The 18,922-nt window shown below is 41.3% G+C and overlaps 2 protein-coding genes across 4 annotated transcripts in view; one reads left to right on the top strand and one right to left on the bottom strand.

The window, feature by feature from the left end:
* Window positions 1-898: 898 nt before the first annotated feature.
* Window positions 899-18,922, bottom strand: part of DZIP3 (DAZ interacting zinc finger protein 3) — a 167,832-nt gene continuing 149,808 nt past the window's right edge. For all 3 annotated transcript variants that reach the window (XM_070406151.1, XM_070406149.1, XM_070406150.1), the window contains one exon: window positions 899-1,096. In XM_070406151.1, coding sequence (XP_070262252.1) covers window positions 977-1,096 — 120 coding nt within the window. In that variant the 3' untranslated portion in view covers window positions 899-976. The remainder of the gene's footprint in view (window positions 1,097-18,922) is intronic.
* On the top strand, window positions 9,670-11,094 carry RETNLB (resistin like beta). The gene is made up of 3 exons (XM_070407334.1): window positions 9,670-9,804; window positions 10,304-10,381; window positions 10,967-11,094. The coding sequence occupies exons 1-3, from the start codon at window positions 9,678-9,680 to the stop codon at window positions 11,092-11,094; spliced, it is 333 nt and encodes a 110-aa protein (XP_070263435.1). The 5' UTR covers window positions 9,670-9,677.

Here is an 18,922-nt window from a genome sequence, read left to right as displayed (position 1 = left end):
ATAATGATACATGGATTACTAAAGGGTAGAGCTGTTGGGAAGATAGATACTTCAGAGGAAAAAGTTAACATAGACCTTTGTGCCATTTCTGCCTAATATTTCTAAGGAATTTCTCATTTCTCTGGACAAGAAATAAATATTTTAAGGATATCTTCAAAAATACTTTGGAACCCTACCTCTCCTGTACTCCTGGAGGTCCTACAGGTAAGCAGCTCTGACGGGATGAGGGAGTGCAGCCACACACCCCTTCCGCTGCACTGGTAGGAAGGAGGATCCAAGAGCTTTGCTGACACGCAGCTGGGGGTACATTCTGAGCCATCTGCAGATAGTTTGCATAAATTGTGCTCTTTCAACAAGGAAAGCCACACACATACAAAAACACACTCACTACCTATTTGCTGACCCACTGCAGACCATCCAGTCTCTCCTCACCAGTCATTCTTCCAAAACATAAACTAAACCACAACACTGATCACACTTCCATTTAAACTTCTGAGGTAATATTTTTCGAACTCCTTTGAAAAATAGATTGACAGCTAGCCTATGACTTCCTTTTTTACATTAATGTTTATGTTAGTGTTTTAATTATCTGAGTAACAATTCATTCCCAAACTCAGTGCTTAAAACAACGCTTTATTATTTCTCATGATTCTGTGGGTTGATGGGAAGTTTTCTCTGCTGGGCTCCTCCAGGCTCACTCATAATGCTGCATTCAGCTGGAGAGCTGGCTGGCCTGGAAGGTCCCTGGTGCCTTTACTGATGTCTGGCGGTGGTCCTGGCTGTTGGCTGGGGGACCTTGGTCCTTCTCTGTGAGGCCTCTTCTCCTCAAGTCGGCTGGACCAGCTTCCTACATGGTAGTTTCAGGGCAACACTTCGAGGAAAAAAGTGAAGGCCACAAGGTTTGTTATGGATGACCTAACCTCAAAAGTTGTACAACATTACTTTTGCTACATCCATTGGTCAAAGCAAGTCAGATTTAGAAGGTGGGAAAATAGATTCTGTCTCTTGATGGGAGGCACGACAAAGTCAAAGAGGCATGTGTGCAGGAATTGGAGGGCTGGTTGCAAAATTCTTCAGCTCTATCTACCACAAAAGCCTTTAAAATAATAAGAAAGTAAAACATAATAATAATAGAAAAAGTAGAATGTATCAATAATTATGAATAAGGAAATGAAAATCCCCCTTCATCCCACTGTCCCAGAAGGACTGTTAATATAATCAGTACATATAATTCCCAGCATTTTTCTGTTGATCTTTAGATCCGATCTAAAAATACATACTGTTTTGTGCCCTAATTTTTATAACTTGCTTTTATAAGCATTTTTTCATGATGTACCTTATAGCTCATGTATTTAATGTGCCATCATTTATTTAAATATTTTTACTACTATAAATAGTAATGTAACAAACTTTTTCATATAAATCTTTGTGCACATCTTTGTGCACATCTGATTATTTCTTTACTAGAGGCTCAGTGCACGAAATTTGTGCAGGGGGGGCATTGTCCCTCAGCTGGGCCTGCACCCTCTCCAATCTGGGACCCCTCAGGGGATGTCTAACTGCAGTTTATGCCCGATCCTGCAGGAGTTGGACATCCCTCTCACAATCTGGGACTGCTGGCTCCTAACCACTCGCCTGCCTGCCTGCCTGCCTGATCGCTCCTAACCACCTCTGCCTGCCAGCCTGATCGCCCCCAACTGCCCTCCCCTGCTGGCCTGATCGTCCACAACTACCCTCCCCTGCCAGTCTGATCGCCCCCTAACTTCCGTCCCCTGCTGACCTGATCTTGCCCCTAACTGCTTGCTCCCCTGCTGGCCTGATCACCCCTAACCACCTCTGCCTTGGTCCCCACCACCGTGACTTTGTCTGGAAGGAAGTCAGATGTCTGGAAGATGTCCGGTTGACCTGGTCTAATTTGCATGTTACCCTTTTATTAGTATAGAAGATTATGTCCATAAAGTGAAATTTCTAGGTCAAAAAAAATATATTCTAAAACTTTGAGATATTTTGCCAAATTATATCCCATAAAAAATTTAAAATAATTTTGCTCCAAGCTAAAGAATATAAGAAATCCCTGTTTTTCCTTTTTCTTTAACCCTGGTGAATCTGAAAAGTGAAAACTGACATTCTCATCTATCTGAATTTGTATATCATTGTCAATTAATAAAGTTGAACATTTTCTCCATTTTCATCAGCCATTTTCATTCTCTCACCAATTTATCAGCCAATTCCATTCTCTCTTACTTCTCCTTATGGAAATATCAAGGAGAGAAAATAGAGAAGGAGTCTTAATGGAAAGCCCTTGCTTTGTCATTATATTAGTTTCTTTTCCTCTAGACAAGTGGTTAACTATAAATGTGAGTGCTTAAAATTGGTAACATGAATTATAGTTTACTAGTTAAAGAGACCAGTTCTGGTAAATCAGAGGGGAAGGAAGGAAGAAAGGAAGGAAGGAAGGAAGGAAGGAAGGAAGGAAGGAAGGAAGGAAGGAAAGGAGGGAGGGAGGGAGGGAGGGAGGGAGGGAGGGAGGGAGGAAGGAAGGAAGGAAGGAAGGAAGGAAGGAAGGAAGGAAGGAAGGGGAAGGAAGGAAGGAAGGAAGGGAGGGAGGGAGGGAGGGAGGGAGGGAGGGAGGGAGGAAGGAAGGAAAGAAGGAAGGAAGGAAGGAAGGAAGGGGAAGGAAGGAAGGAAGGAAGGAAGGAAGGAAGGAAGGAAGGAAGGAAGGAAGGAAGGAAGGAAGGAAAGAAACAAGGAAAGAGAAAAAGAACAAAGATTTTGGTGGAGGGAAAGAGAAAGAAAGGTAAAAAGTTATAGGCTCAAGAAAAGGCAGAGAGGTGGGAAAGAAACGTTAAAATTAATTTAATAAGCAGAGATAGATCAGGGAGGTTTTAAAAATTAATTCTGGCTGGATGTCTATGCTAGATGAGGAAACACGAGGCCTGAGAAATAGGGAGACTTGTCAACCCGTTACTGCATCTGGAGTATGCCAGGGTTGACCCTGTTCAACCTTTACTTAGTGATTGCCTTTTAAAAAATGACAAAAGCTTTAGAATCCTCATGGTTTATTTCAACAGCATGAGAAACTCTATTTTGGTCTTCTAGTTGAGGCAGGATAGAACCAGATAAAAAGGTAATATAAATTCTTAGGCCAACATCCATCCATTCATTTATTTACTAATCAACCAAAAACTATTGACACCTGCCATATGCCAAACACTCAGTGCTGGAGGTATAGAGAAGAATAAGAAATGATTCTTTCCCTAAAGCAACTTAAAGTCTAGTAAGGCTTTGGACATTGGGGAAAAGAAATAACTAGGCTAGTGCAGAGACATCTGTTCATGTGTAATTATTCAGGCAATGAATCTATGATGTGTCCACAGTGAGATCCTTGCTTTTGAAGTTATTTGTGGCATTAAGCTTGTCTTACTACTAAGAATAAACAAGTCAGAAACATGGCTTTTTTCCCCCAAAGCATAACTTAAGCTAAGCTCCCCCATCCAGAATCTTCTAGGTGTGTTTGTTCTCAAATCACAACCATTACCAAAGAAGATACCTGGCTCGGCCACCAGCTTTTCCAGAACCAGTCTTAAACTGTGAGCCTCTAATTCCTGGCTCCTTCCTCTTTCATGTGAGTTTTGGATCTTGGTGTCCACAAATGGTAGTAGAATTCAATCAGGATCATCTCAGTCCTCTAACTTTGAGTCTAAAGGATAATCTCAGTCCTAAAAGTCTGATTCTAAACATAATATTCTAAAGAGTTTAAACTTCAAAGTCAATGTTTTGGAGTCTCTTCCCCTTTCCTCCCAGAAACCTCTTTGACCCCTTTATAAATGTGCCTCCCTTCTCCCAATGATTAGTTCTGCATTTCAGGAAATCTCAAAAGTAGAGGGAATCAAAAAGTAGCCAGATATTCACCAACCATGTTCTATTTCTGGGTACATGAAAATGATTTCAGTTGAATTTAATTCAGTGACTATGATGAGAATTAAACAGAACCTGGTATCAGGAAATGCTATCAACATGGACCATTATAGGTGACCAAATACATAGAAAGCAAAAATCAAGAACTTGATTAGACTTTGTAGAGCCATACTTATTAATCATGTATGTCAAGCTACTTATAACAATAAAAGCATAATATTAGACTGGGCAGCCAAACAACTTAAGAATGTTCTTCCGGACAACCTTCCAGACGAATCTGGGACTGCTAGGGCCGAGCCCCTCACATGAAATTCATGTATCGGGCCTCTAGTTTACCATACATATCCAATTACCAGGTAGCACAACAATAGCATTAAAATGTATGTAAATGAAATTTTTATAGGTTTTATTGTCTTTCTATATATACAAATAGAGATGATAGAGATATATAGGTATATAGGCCTCTAAGCTTGTCCCTCATCAGTTCAGCTCTCTTCTTACACCTTTAAGAATCAAAGGGTACATGGCTACTAAGCTACTTGAGTTATTGTGGAGGGATCACCCTGTCCTGATTTAACCACAGACATTCAGAGGTTCTTTCAAAAAAGCATTGATTCGAGATTCAAGTGGCTAGTCATCCACTCCTAGGAACACGGCAGGAGCAATATGACCAGAAGACCTTTCCATAGCCTACTACCTTTTGTCACTTCTTCTTGGGCATGGGACAGTGTCCTCTTTTACAGCTGTTTCTGTCATTCTCCCCTGGGACCCACACCCTTCCTGAATCAGAACGCTGGAATCCTTAATTGCTTATCTTTAACCAGCACATGGAGACAGACAGCAGGGGAAAAGAGCCCTGAGCTAGGAGAGTTGTCATGGCAGGTGATCCCAGGGTGAATCTATTGATGTCGGCTTGACCTATGTCACCTTTAAACTACTCCCCTGAAACACTCCATACTGCCACAGGCCTGCGGCTCTTCTAGCCTCTACCAAGCTCATCTTCATTCTTTACGCTTCCTCTTCTCTATTATCTCCTTCCCTAGCTAGTGATCGGCAAACTCATTAGTCAACAGAGCCAAATATCAACAGCACAACGATTGAAATTTCTTTTGAAAGCCAAATTTTTTAAACTTAAACTATATAGGAAGGTACATTGTTATTAACTTAATTAGGGTACTCCTAAGGCTTAGGAAGAGCCACACTCAGGGGGCCAAAGAGCCGCATGTGGCTCGCAAGCTGAAGTTTGCCGACCACAGCGGACCCTTTACTTTCATTATCCCCTTCCCAGTGTTCCACCTTGCAATTATTCTCCACCCATAATCGCTGTCTCTTGCTTCTGCTTTTGTCCACACTCAACAGTTTAATCTATTATCCAAGTGTTACCACAACTAACTTTATAATAAATAATACCAAGAACATACTATTGTCTTTATTAGATATTTCCAATATCCAAAGGGACAACATCTTTGGACAAATCAATTTGCTCAGCCACTGGGGGAAACTCCTTCGACTACTGGAGTGCAAATTTTCTTCTTATAGCTGACTTGTGCCTGATTGGAACCTTGATGAGTAAGGAGCCTTAGTGGTTTTACAGCTAATTGAAAGCATCAACTTATCAAGTTCTAAATAACCAATTTTTCCCTGCTTAATGATACAGAATTCTGCAGTCTTAATCGGGTACCTATATAACCCTTGAGTGGATTCCAAGATAATTTTTGAGGGACATTTTGCTCTGTCTCCAAGCAAACCCATGATTAATGTCTATACAGGGCAGCTCAGCTTCTCAATTTTTATCTGAATCTCATTTTTTACATATAGTATCAACCTGACTGATTTCTCATGTACTCTCTAAAGTATATGAATCTACAGGATAAAATAGCAGTACTTCAATGGTTCAAGACTTGCCAACTCTAGAGAAAAACAGACCTAGAAACTCGTGTTTGAGACTCTGCAAGCTTCCTGTGGCTCTTAGTTTTCTTGGTTTTCTATTACTTTTTTCAGATGCACCATGAGTTTTAAAAATTAATTATACATACAAATTCAATTTATAAACTATAAACATGTGCTAACTAATATGTTTATTCTAAAGCATATATAAGACAGAAAATATTAAAGAATAAGAAAAATAAATAAAAATAGAAGCTCTGTTGTTTACTTATGACCCAGTGGATCATTTTGTGTACCTTTAGGGTTCTACATTCAACATTGAAGACCCCAGCTCCCGTGTACAAAGAAAGGCAGAGGAAAACAGTGCTGGCCTTAGCTTAACCTGGAATAGACCTTGTCAACCCCAGCCCCATCTTTCAGACCTTTACTTTCTTTAATTATCTAGTTACTTTTACCCAGAGGATGTTTACAGCCTCTGTCCTATGCTACCAACTCTTCAAACTTTATGTATATAAAATAAAATATAAGTTAATCAGTGGAGAATTGCTTGGGAGGAGGAGATAAGAAAGATTTAAAATGTACCTTCACATTTGGGGCATTAAGAAAGGAGTGCACTCTTAGGAAGAGAGTAGCTCTAGGGAGAGAGAAATGTTAAAAGACTTCACTTAGTTTCTCTACACATGTTGGAGGAACAAAAACCTTTCTTCCACCCTCTCTGTATAAGATGATAACCATTTTCCAAGAATGCAGAGGCAATGTCCTCAGAACATAAGCAGTGACCACAAGGGTAAGGGTACAGGCAAAAAGACCTGTGCATTGTCTATAGCGATTTTAAAAGCAATAATAAATTTGTGTAAAACTCAACTCAATTTTTATTATTACCATACACTGGCAATTCTAAATAATGTCGATGGTAAAACACTCTTCCCCAAAAACACTGATCCAAACAATTGCTGTGATTACTGTTGAGTGTTGATAATGATATGTAAACTTCAAATTAGCAAATTTTAATACTTATTTTAAAGAGTCATATTCTACATGGGAGTTAATTCAGAGAACTCCTCTTATATAGTGAGGCCTCCCCATACTCAGTCTTAGCTATATGCCTTCATTTTTAAGTTAGTTCTTAAAATGTTCAGGTTTACATTTGTGTCACCAAACCCTATGCTACTACATGTTTCTGTAATTAAACAGTAGATTCCAAATAAGCAGTGACAATCGAGTGCTTATAAAGACAAATTAGCAGAACTTGAATTATATCAATTTGGTCATTCAGTATTATTATGAGGAGTTTAATTGTGCTTCAAAATATAAATTCAAAGATTGTGCAAACTGAGAGGTATAATATTTTTGTTTGGTGAGTGCAAATTTTAGTTCACACAAACATATTAGACTAGATGTAAACACTATACTTAAAATTCACATCCATTCGTTTAATAGTTATTTTTGTTTTAAAACCAGATAATGAATAAAAAGTAATGACTATTATTGATCATTACATAAGAGTGACTGGAAATAATTTTGTTATGATAAAGGTGTTCGAAGTGGTCCCCTCTGGGTATCCAATGCACTAGGCATGCCACTGACTGCAAGCATTACCCAGAAGTGCTATTCACTATCACTGCTGTCGAGGCTCCATTTAATCTAAGAGAACTCTTGCGTAATCCTGTTCTCTTCTCTTTCCTTGCCATTCTCAGCAAACTCACTAGTCAATGCCATTGAATTCATATTTGCAAACCAATGTCCTGGTTATCTACTTCCTAGTCTACCACTTTCTTTACCTGAGCCCTAAAATTGTTTTTTTATCTTCTCTTTTTGGATTATCTGTGTTATTATATCAATCTGTGTGTACAGATTAATCTCAGATTTATGTCTTTGACTCTCACCTTTCCCCTGAACCCCAAACTTGTTTACCAACTGCCTATGCCACAGCTCTGTCTGGATGTCTAACAGGCATATTAAATTTATCATCAGATATGATTCAATATTCTGGTGATATCTACTCTTCTTCCAGGATCCCCCATTTCAGTGAATGGCATCACTTTTCAGCAAGTTGTTCAGAACATAACCTTCATCTTTCGCTGTTCTCTTCTCCCTGTACCCCACATCTAATCCGCCAGTGAGCTCTAAAGAGGCTCAGCCTTCTATACCCAGCCCAAATACATCCACTTCTCACTCCTTCCCTGACCACCTCTGAGACCTGGAACTCTGCAAACACCTCCTGCCTGGTCTCCTTGTTTACCTGTTTTCCCTCCAGTCTCTTTCCCACAATAGGGACCTTAGTAAGCTTTACAAAACATACATCATCTTGTGTATTCTCCTCAACATAACACTCCAGTAATTATCTATCAAATTTACAGTGAAGTCCAAAGCCCATGTGTTGATTTAACAAGATTTAATGACCTGGCCCCGGTTGTATTTTTTTTTTTTTTTTACCTCTTTTTTAACTTTTCTTTCCCATATTCACTTCACTCACTCTGGTCAGTCTTTGTAGCTTTCCTTCAACACACCAACCATCTCCCTGCCTTAAGCTCTCTTTTAAAAATATATATTTTTATTGATTTCAGAGAGGAATTACTCAATGATGAGAGAAAATCATCACTCAGCTGCCTCCTGCATAACCTCACAGGGGATGAGCCCGCATCCTGGGCTTGTGCCTTGACCGAGAATCCAGCTGTGACCTCCTGGTTCGTAGGTCGATGCTCAACCACTGAGCTACGCCGGCTGGGCTCCCTGCCTTAGGCTCTTTAGTCCTGTTTGCCTCTTAGCCTGAAGCATTTGCCCCAGCTCTTCCTCTGTCTCACTGCACGCACACCTTTCCAGGTCATTGCTCACAGATTACCTTTCCTGAAATGCCGTTCCAGAGCACACTGCATTATGAGCAACAGTACAGAAGCACACTCAATTGTCTTGCCTGATTTCTTTTTCTTCAGAGAATTTTTAAATATATGACATATTATATATATATCTCCCACATTACAATGTAGTCTCAAGAGCACAAGGACTTGGCCTGCTCAGGATCTCTACTGACAATGTGATACCTGCCACCTCGTGACCATGATGAGACAAGATCAAAGATGAAAAGCCAATAAACTGAGACTGGTGGAGAAAAGGGGGAAAAGATCAGGTTGGTAATGACCCTGTTGAATCTCCAAAAGAGCCTTGGAATCAAGCACCATTCTTCTGGTTAAGTAAACAGTATGCTTCCTTGTTTGTACAGTACGGGTCATCAGATTTTCTACTTTCCAACAGCTGGGATTAGCCAGGGACAATAAAATGATGTCTTAACAGGTGATGAGTAGAGCCCTCACTCAGCAGACCATAAAGTAACCTTTTCCTGATTAAAAAACAAACAAACAAATGGCCTGTAACCTAGGGCAGTCAACAGAAATTCCATGTGCCAGCCTTATCAGATTGCCAAGAAGAAAAGAGAGGGAAGAACAGGAAAGCGAGATAATTCCCCTTGGCACTAGAGAAGCAGAACAAAGACAGCCAGTGTTTACCAAGGACAAACTAAAGATCATCACTGTTGTGTGCACTCCCCAATTGGCAGAGTCTCTGAAAATGTACTACAGAATGTGTTTGCATGTGTGTACATGCTTGTGTGTTAAGCGGTACCCAGGCTATAAAACATCCTTGCCTGAAGGATGTTTTGCAGACCTTTGCAGACCTTTTCTGAGCTTTTTGGTGAGTGAATCCTCTCTGCAGCCACCTTCCCTGCTTCTCCAAACTACTTAGAGAGATCCAAACTCCATCCGGACACTGCCATTTCTCCACGTTCTCTTCTCCCTTCCTTCCCAGCACGCAGGCTCAGAGATTTCAGCTTTTTTCCGATCTTTCCTCCCAGCTCCAGGATACTGCCTTTCCACAAAATGAAGCCTACCCCTTGCAGCCCTCTCATCCCCATCCTCCTTCTCCTGCTGATGAGCGCAGGGAGGACTCAGCAGTCCTTAGATGCCATTGTGGATGAAAAGATAAAGGATGCTCTCCAAGGTTTGGGTAATTGTCTAGAATTGGGGGAAGCGGGACAATAACCCCTGATCATGCCTCCTGCTCCTAAACCCTAGCTTCTCTGCTGTCCCATCCCTGAAACTCAATCTCTAATCACTCCATTCAAGCCCAAGATTCCTGCCCAGGGCTTTCCCACTCCCCCATCTCCTTTTGGACTCTTGGCTAAAAGTTCAGGTTTCCTTGATATAGTGAGATTGATGGTGATGATGATGATGAGGGGGAGGAGGAAGAGGATGAGAGTAATAATTTATGAACACTCATTATGAATGAGGTATGATGAAAAGTTTTACACAGATTACTTCCGTTAATTTTCACTTTCTGAGGTAAGTACAACTATTACTTTCATTTGAAAAATTAGAAAACTAAACATTAAAACTAGTTAGTCGCCTATTCATGGACACAGGGACATATGTGAGGAAGAAGCAGATTAAGGAGGGCATTATGGGAAACAGATCATGGGCAATACACCTTCTTCTCTCCTACTCAGAGTGCAATCCAACTCCCCCAACAAGGATCTCATGTACCAGTGTCACCAACTCTGGCAAACTGTCCTCCTGCCCTCCAGGTGAGTAATTCCATAAGGAGGGATGGTGGGTAAGATGCCCTGTGCTCTCCTTTGTCCATTCACAGCTGAGTAATGACTCCTGGCTCCCAGAGATCACTTACCCATTCTCATTTCCCTAAAGGAAGCTACTGAAGAATCTTGGGTTTCCGCCTCTTCCCTCCCCACCTTTCTTTCATGACCTGATATATGAACCCTTCCTCTTAATTGTCCTGTTACAGTCCTATCACCTACCAAGTCCCCTGCCAATTATTTCCCTTTTTCAATCTATTGCCCTGTTTCAATGGCTAGAGGCAGCAGCACAGAGGTGAATTTATCATGAATGTGAGGGAACAGAAGTGCCTAGGCCCCTCACTTTCACAGATCTCCTCCATGGCCATATACCTAAATGTGTTATTTTCTTAAAGAGTTTGACTTTCACAATTGAATTAACTTTAGAACCCACAAAACCTAGATCTATTCCACCCACCCCCGCCTTCCCTCTGAAATTCGTCATATATATTTTTGATGTTACCACTCTGGCTTAGGACTCCTCTAGCCTCTCAAAATCTCAGGGCTCTGACCTCCATGTCTCATGTGCCCATGCAGGGACTTTTGTCAGCAGCTGTGCTTGTGGTTATGGCTGTGGTTCCTGGGATATCCGAAGGGAAACCACCTGTCACTGCCAATGCAGCGTGGTAGACTGGACCACTGCCCGCTGCTGCCAACTGATCTGAGAAGGAGGATGAAATCCCCATTGTGTGACCATGACTGCAATGAAACCAGGACCCCACACAGGAAACATGACTCAAAATGTCCCTTTCATTTGTTATAACCCTGCTTCTTAGGTAATAAAGGCAATTTTTGCATCTAACTGTGTATGCATATATATTTAAATTTCTCTTTATTGTTGAAAGTATTGCAGATGTCCCCTTTGTGTCTTTTTCCCCCACTGACCCCCTCCACCCTGCACCACCCCTCCCAGGCCTTCAGCACACTATTGTCTGTGTCCATGGGCAATGCATATATGCATATAAGTTCCCCAGTTAATCTCTCCCCACCCAATTCGTCTTCCCTCTGAAATTCATCATATATATTTTGATGTTACCACTTCTGGCTTAGGACTCCTTTAGCCAGAAAATGTTTCTAGCATCCCAATTACTCCATCTTAGCAAGAATTAGGAAAAATATGAGGAAAATGGGAAAAGCTGAGATGGATACTCCAGTTCTTTTATTATTTAACAGAAGGATAATGACTTTGTGCCAGGTATTTTGCTTGGTAGTAGAGGTACAAAGAAAGAAAATAATACATGTTCCCTTGTGGACCTCACCAGCTAACAGAGTGGGCTCCAAACTAGGTGCCGGCTGACTTTCCAAGTTGAAGGCTGATAAAGGCAGTTTTACAATAATCAATTTCTAGATTTTTTTATTTGTATATGTACTGTTTCCTAAATTTAGTGCCAAGATCTCCTTTGATCAAGGTGATAATTTGCCATTGTGTTTCTCCCCCATAACAAAATGAAAACAAGCCCTTACCTGTCACCAAACCTTCCATGATTCATTGTCCTGGGTTATAAAAATCTGTTGAATGTCAAAAAATGATTCAAAATATGATGCCAACGTTGAGTGATTCAGTGACTGGATGAAAAGTCTTTTATAAGTTAGGAAGCTTCCAGGTTTTTACTCAATACTGGAGGAGGACACAATTCAGTTATCAGTGGATAAGCCACCAAAAAATAACTTTTAATAGTAAGTTGCTGTGTGATTTTTAACTAATAATTCAAAAGGAAGTCAAACAAATTGAACAACAATACTATAATAAAATTTCTCCTTCCTACATACTTAATTATGAAGTAGTCTCAAAGCTTATAACTATGAGGGAAGAAAATAGGAATACAAACTTTATTTCTCTCTAGGATTATTTACTCATGGGAATGTAAAAATACTTGGGTAAAAAGTAGCTTCATCTTTCTCATTTAAGAAATCATTTACAAAAGATGCCATTTATGTTTATCAATTACTTCTCAAATTTTCTTATGTTTTGTTCAATTGTATACTATTAGTCATTGCAATAATTAATATGTACTCCTATTTATGGCAGCTAGAGTGAGTTTTAAAAAATATAAACCAAATTATGTCACTTTCATGTCCAAAGTACACTTCTAATGACTTCTCATTACACAAAGAATAAAATCCCAAGTATTTATCATGACCAGGAAAACTCTACATCTAGCCACTGGTTATATCTCTGACCTCATTTCTGATCTTTGCTCACTTTGTCCTGCCCACACCTGTGTTCTTTGTGTTTCTGTAAGTTATAACCACCCTCCTACCTCAGGGCCTTTCCCCTCTGTGTTCCCCACATAGTTACATAGTTCTCCACATACAAGGTCAAGCCTAAGTATTTTTCAGAGAAACCTTCCCATCATGCTTTATCGCTTGCCCTCCCACCTTTTTAAAATGCTTCTCAGTCCTGATATCATAATATGTATTTATCTGTCAATCCCTCCCTGGGACATGTGATCCATGAAAGATGAGACCTTATTTAATTAGCTTGTCATTGAATACTAAAATAGTGCCTGGCACATGGAGGTGCTGTAATGAATGATGAATGAGTCTACTACTAAGTTCAACTTCAAGTCTGAGTCCACTTTCTCTCTTGCTTTCTATTCTTTTTCCTTTACCTCAACCCTGGTCACTGAAGGACAGACATTGTTTTAACTGGTCCCTAAGCTCCATTCTCGAGGTGCTTATAGGAGAAATAGCTGTACATGAGAGGGCACCTCTTTGAAAGAAATCCAAAGAGAGATGATGGAGGCTAGAGAGGTTGGCAACTGTAGAAGCAGAAGTCAGATTTTGTTGCTCTGGCTGAAATAGTTCATTGTCCAATCAGTGGCCAGTTTTCCCTTTGTCTGTGTTAACAATACCTGATATTACATTAGGGTGGTCATGTGCCCAGTCCTGAATGCTAAATTACTGTTTAAGCCAATAATCAAGCTCTTGCTCCTCTTGGCCATATATTCTCTGTCCTAGACACCTTTGTATGGGGTGGAGTTGTGGCATGGGACCAAAATCAGGCCAAGAAGACAGAGAAAAACTCGGGACCTCCTGAGAGAGTTTGTTTCTGAATAAAAACCAGAGTTTCAAAATTATCCATAACCCTTGTTGCTTTGAATGTTGGTATGAGAATGTGAGTCTGGAGTTGTCACCATGGAGTTAGTTAATCATTTTGTGGCTTTTGAGGAAAAAGGGGGGAAAGTCTGAAGCTATAATAACATTACTCAGCCACTGAACAAAGTCTAGAGTCATTGAACCTCATTTCTTCATAAGCCACTAATAAATATTTATACTCATTCACTTTACAAATATTTATTGAGTTCTGCTGGGTGACAGGCTTTGGGATATAGTAGAAGCTAAAATGGACAAGGATTAGTGCCTTTATTGAGCTTCTATTCTAATTTTAATCCTTTAGCAATAGGGATTTTTGTTACTTTCCCTTGGGCAGAATTAGTCAAGGGCAATGTAGTGGTATATGAGCAGATGACAACTAGAGCTCTTAGACCACACCTTTTCTACCTCTTCCTGCTGAAGGAATGAACAAAGGGTCTATAATGGGAGATGTCACCAAACTTGGCAATTCCTGGCAGGGTGGCTGCCAGCTTGTGGGGCTGCCAAGAAGAGAGGAGAGGGGAAACGGAGAAAGGCGGAAAGACTTCCCTAAGGCAGAGAACCAGAGCAAAGGCAGCTGGTATCTCTCCAGACACACACCGGAGATTGTTTTAGGCTCTTTCTGAAGGTTTTACCCTCCCCAGATACCTTAGACCTCAAGCACTGCCAGTGTTTGTTGGTGAAGATAAGGAAATGCCCTCAATAGGACACCAGAGTGTAAAACATCCCTGCCCTCCCAACCTCAGAAGCCCTTTCCCAACCCTGGCTGGGTGAGTGTGGTGCATAGCTCTCTTCCCTGGCACCCTGCTTCTTGAGAGTGCTGCAGAGATCCAAGCCGCCTTGGCCCTGCTGCTTCCCTTCCCCTGCTCCCAAGAGCACCTATTTCTACTTTCCCTTTTCCCTCCTCTCACCTATAGACCCAGGAATTGTTTTTCATCTTCTGTCCATATTTTCTTTTATCACAGGTTGCTATCCCTCACAGGATGAAGTCTTCTCATCTTCTCATTGCCCTTCTCTAACTAATGATCTCAGGGGATGCTCAATGCTCCCTAAATTTTGCTATGAATAAAAGCATAAGAACATCTCTCAGTGAACTGGGTGGCTGTATGGGGGGAGGTAGTAGAAAGGGGGGAAGTGATGCTCAATTCTGCTACTAGACTCCAGTCCATTTGCCACTTCATCTCCAGATGGCAATCTCCAACTGAAAGAGTCATCTCAAAGCCCCTGCCCTCTCCATCCTTCCTGGCGCTTAGAGCTGCTGGTGATGCAGAGGTGAAGACTACATCTAACACTCTTGATCACGTGCTGTATGCTAGGCACTGTTAGGTGTTCTCTTATTATTCTCTTAACTCCTCAGTACGACACTCTGAGGTAAGCACTGCTATTTCCATTTTACAAAAGGGGAGACTGAGGCTTAGGAAAGTTACATAATTTTGCCAACAGCACATGCTATTAAGTGACTTGATCCTGGACACAGTGACTCCTTTGTATGAGCGTAGAAGTGATATGGGGTTTGTGGAAAGGGTCTGGCCAGTTTAGCCCTCTTTTAGCATTTTGTCTTGCCCACAGAGTATAAGCCCTCAGGCTCTACAGAACAGCCCTCCTGTTCCAGCATCACTAATGAAGTTCATTGGTCATCCTGCCCCTCAGACTAAGTAGTTATATGAGGATAAAGGTGGTTACTCACCCACACCCATTCTCATGCTCCTGGGCTCAAGGTACCATCAGGTTGTCCCCACCTTCAGGACTTTAATGTCATTGGGTTGAGTCACAAATCCAATCTCAATAATTTTATTTCCATCCTTTCCTCCCAAGTTGCTGCTTAAGAATCTGAGGTTTCTTTCTACTCCCTCCCCACTTCCTTAATCTCATCCACCCACCCTTTTCTTTCCTCCAATCCCTTGCCATGTTATCTACCTCCTACACCATGTCCTCTGTCTCCCTCTCCCAATCTAATCCCACACTGTTTCTGCCCCATCAGGAGGGAGGAGACAAAGGATAATTAACAGAAAACCTCTCTCAACATATAAGGACTGTGGTTTTCCGTCCCTACCCCATGTCATGCTGGGATGTTCGGTGGCTACGCCTGTGGCTCCTGGGATGTACAGGCGGAAACCACATGCCATTGCAGTATAGTCCAATAGGGTGGACCACTGCCCACTCCTGCCACTGCATTTAAGTAAGGGAGGCCAAGATCTCAGACTGGGGCCTTTGGAGGCAATAACACCAGAAAACCTCTACCTGTCCTCATTCAAATCATGACTTCTCAATTCAAGTTCCCTCTGCGTGTGACACCCCTGCTTCCCACATAATAAAGATAATCTTTGCTTATGGCTTTGGTGTTTCTTGCCCCTGGCCCAGGCCTTTTCTCTCTATAGGGTATCTCCCTGCCCCAAGTGCTCTAATGTGTGCTGAAATGGGGGAGCTATGGAGAGGATCAGAAGAACTGAAATCAACATCCCACCTCCACCACCATCATCTCATTCTTCAACAAACATTGAGTCACTGTTCTAGGCTCTCTTCTTGGCATTAGAGTTCAAGAAGACATGACTATTGGTTTGACTGGGGAGCTGGACCCAGGCAACTGGAGGCTCCCCACTCCCTCCCCTGTGTTTGGAATATGTTCTGCTAGCCTTTCCTGTGCTGGAAGCTGTCCAAGGATACAACCTTGAGACAGTAATGGGTGATGAAACTAGATACATGACTGAACCCTGTTAGGCTTCCTGTGTACATGACTGTCCCCAGTTAAAACCTCTGTATAAACTTTGAAAATTTGGCAGGTGGACACGGAAATCTACTAGTCTTGCAGTCACCTAAGATAAACCTCATAAGTAAGTTTCCTTGTTTAGTGGCCTGTCAATCTGGAGTGGTCAGCTTTTCTTGGTTTCTCCCTGTCCTCTGAGTTAGGGGGGCTGGGTTCAGATTACATCCAGGAAGTTCACACACACACACACACACACACACACACACGAGTGCTCACCATCTAGAAATTTCCTTAGATATCAAGCTCTCCGCTCGGGAGCAACTTTGGTGGTCTAGTGATCACCTTCCTGATTACTACACACTGTTTTAAAATATAGGTTTTATTATTTAGGTAAAGCCAGCAGATCAGGAGATGGCTGCCATTGAAAAGATTGTTTGTTATACTTAGAGATCCAGGAAAAAGGGACATGCCACCCTATGGGGTGGGATCGTGGCACACAGGGGAGCCAAGAGGCAGAGTGAGGGGGGCAGGCAAGAGCCCCCCTCCATGTGGTTTCCATGAGAAGGAATGGGTAAGGCAGGGTAAGAAGGTTTAGGATCAACTAATTTACACAATTTTAGCAAGCTCTGGGGCATAGGGGCTGTCCTCCTTGTCTGGTATCTGGCCTTGTGGTGATGAGGGCAAGTGGATAGTGGCCCAGAGTGTGAGACCCCAACAAAGGAGGTGAGTAAGGTTATGGGCTCTGGACTAGTTGCTTTGCATCATCACAGTCTAGTTATTGGATATCCCTAGAAATTAGCTAACCTGGGGAAGGGCAGGCCCTCTGGGGTCAGCAGAGCCCCAAGATGTCAAAGCATCAGAAAGTAAAAGGCATGTTGAATACACTCACTTTTTACAAATGGTCGATTTTGTTGACCCTTCCTCCAGGAAAGGAGCCTGGAACATAATTCCTCATTAGACTACTATGAGGCTCCACGTTGAGAATTCATATATGATCCTCAGATCCTTCTAAGTATGCTAGAATCTCTCTGTCACAAGCTCCACAGATCCTGTGAGCAGAGCTCAATGCTTAAGTCTGGTTCATTGTCAAGGTTAGACTGACTGTGCTCACTTCACCGTGCAGTTCTCCTTTCATGGTATTTGAGCAATTTGTTCAAGAGTTAGTTACAGACCTGGAACTGGATTCTATGCTGATACCAAAAGATAACCCCTGAGTTGTATTATCTTGTGGTAAAAAACAGAAAAGCCTTTTGTCTTTGGAGAAGCCAAGTCAAAGAGAAAGTAGCAGGTGCCAAAGGCAGGTGGTAATTCTTCCTGTAGCTTTCCGGTGTCCCTAGAGCCAGTCCCTGAGTGCAGGCCCTCTCTCCAGAATCAGGAGCCAGGAGTCAGATATCAACTGACAATGTTCACGGCTTCCCCAAACCATAGGAAGAAATCTTCATTCTACTGTCTCTGGGATCCAGCATAAACGTACCTGCTTCTGACTCTAACATGAATGACCATTCAGCCCCTACACCTGGAAATCTGCAATCATTTGTCCCAGGCTGACCAGTTCCCAATGTCTCCAGTAAGGAAAATAAATCATGTACTGTTATGAAACCATATAGCCCAGGATTTTCAGGCAGTTCTCTTCAATTCTACATCAAGCACTTAATACTAAGGTAAAATACTTTTAGTTTCTGAATATATGAATTAAAAGAAAAAGATAAAAATGTAACCAATATCCAATGTTCCCATTCTCTTCCTGTGGATCCAATATGGAATACTCTCACAATTCTTGGTATGCCTTCCCTCCAAAGGGGAATGGCTTTCATCATTTACTGTGTAATGTTTCAGATTTTGGTTCCACTGACCAGGCCACCATCTTTTCTGTGCTTTGAAGAACCAAATAAGTATGATTGGTGTTCAGATACTCATTCTAATGAGTGAGTGTTAACACCAATGGAGCCATCTAGTATGGGATCAGGAGTTGGATGTTTATAGTGCTGATCCTTCCTCTGCTCCTTACTTCTACACCCACTATAACCAGTACAGCCAAGCTCTTGGTCCTCACAGCTTTTTTTTCTCTAAAGTTAGTTTGCCTCTCCTTTAGGCAAGAGTCAACTTATTCATGCCAAAAACTCCATTAAAAATATACCTTTAATGACAAATATCTGACATGTTTTAACTACTGGCTTTATCATATAGTTCAACAGAAAACTCTCTTTATTCATGTTTAAGCCAAAACATACATCTTCTTTTCTGAACTTTTGCCTTTGGGAGAGGAAAAAAATGGTAGCAATATTCCACAGAAAAAATTCCCCCAAAGAGGCTGACCACTGCTTTTTTACTACTCAAATTCCTAAACTACCACAGAGAGAACAAAACATTTTTCAGAAACCTCTACATTATTCAGTGACCTTTGATAATTTATTATTCATAAAATGAGATTGGGGAGGTGGAACATTCAAGATAGGAAACAGAAAAAAGATAATTAGTCAAAACTATGTGATCATGTGTGTATGTACATAGTCCTCCACAATTTTTATTCAAATGCTGACTACCCCCCACAAAAGCTTCACATGTTGCCCTTTGGATCCATAGACTATAATAGCTCATATTCTTTTTATTTAATCAATAAACTTTATTTATTTATAGAAATTTTGTGTTCATAGCAAAATTAAGCAGAAATTACTGAGTTCTCATATGCCCTT

This window comes from Myotis yumanensis, unplaced genomic scaffold, assembly GCF_028538775.1.
Source record: "Myotis yumanensis isolate MYYU_CA2020_CCGP unplaced genomic scaffold, mMyoYum1.0.hap1 SCAF_2, whole genome shotgun sequence".
Taxonomy (NCBI): Eukaryota; Metazoa; Chordata; class Mammalia; order Chiroptera; family Vespertilionidae; genus Myotis; species Myotis yumanensis.
Note: the sequence above shows the minus strand (reverse complement) of the source record. Positions and strands in the feature narration are given on the sequence as shown.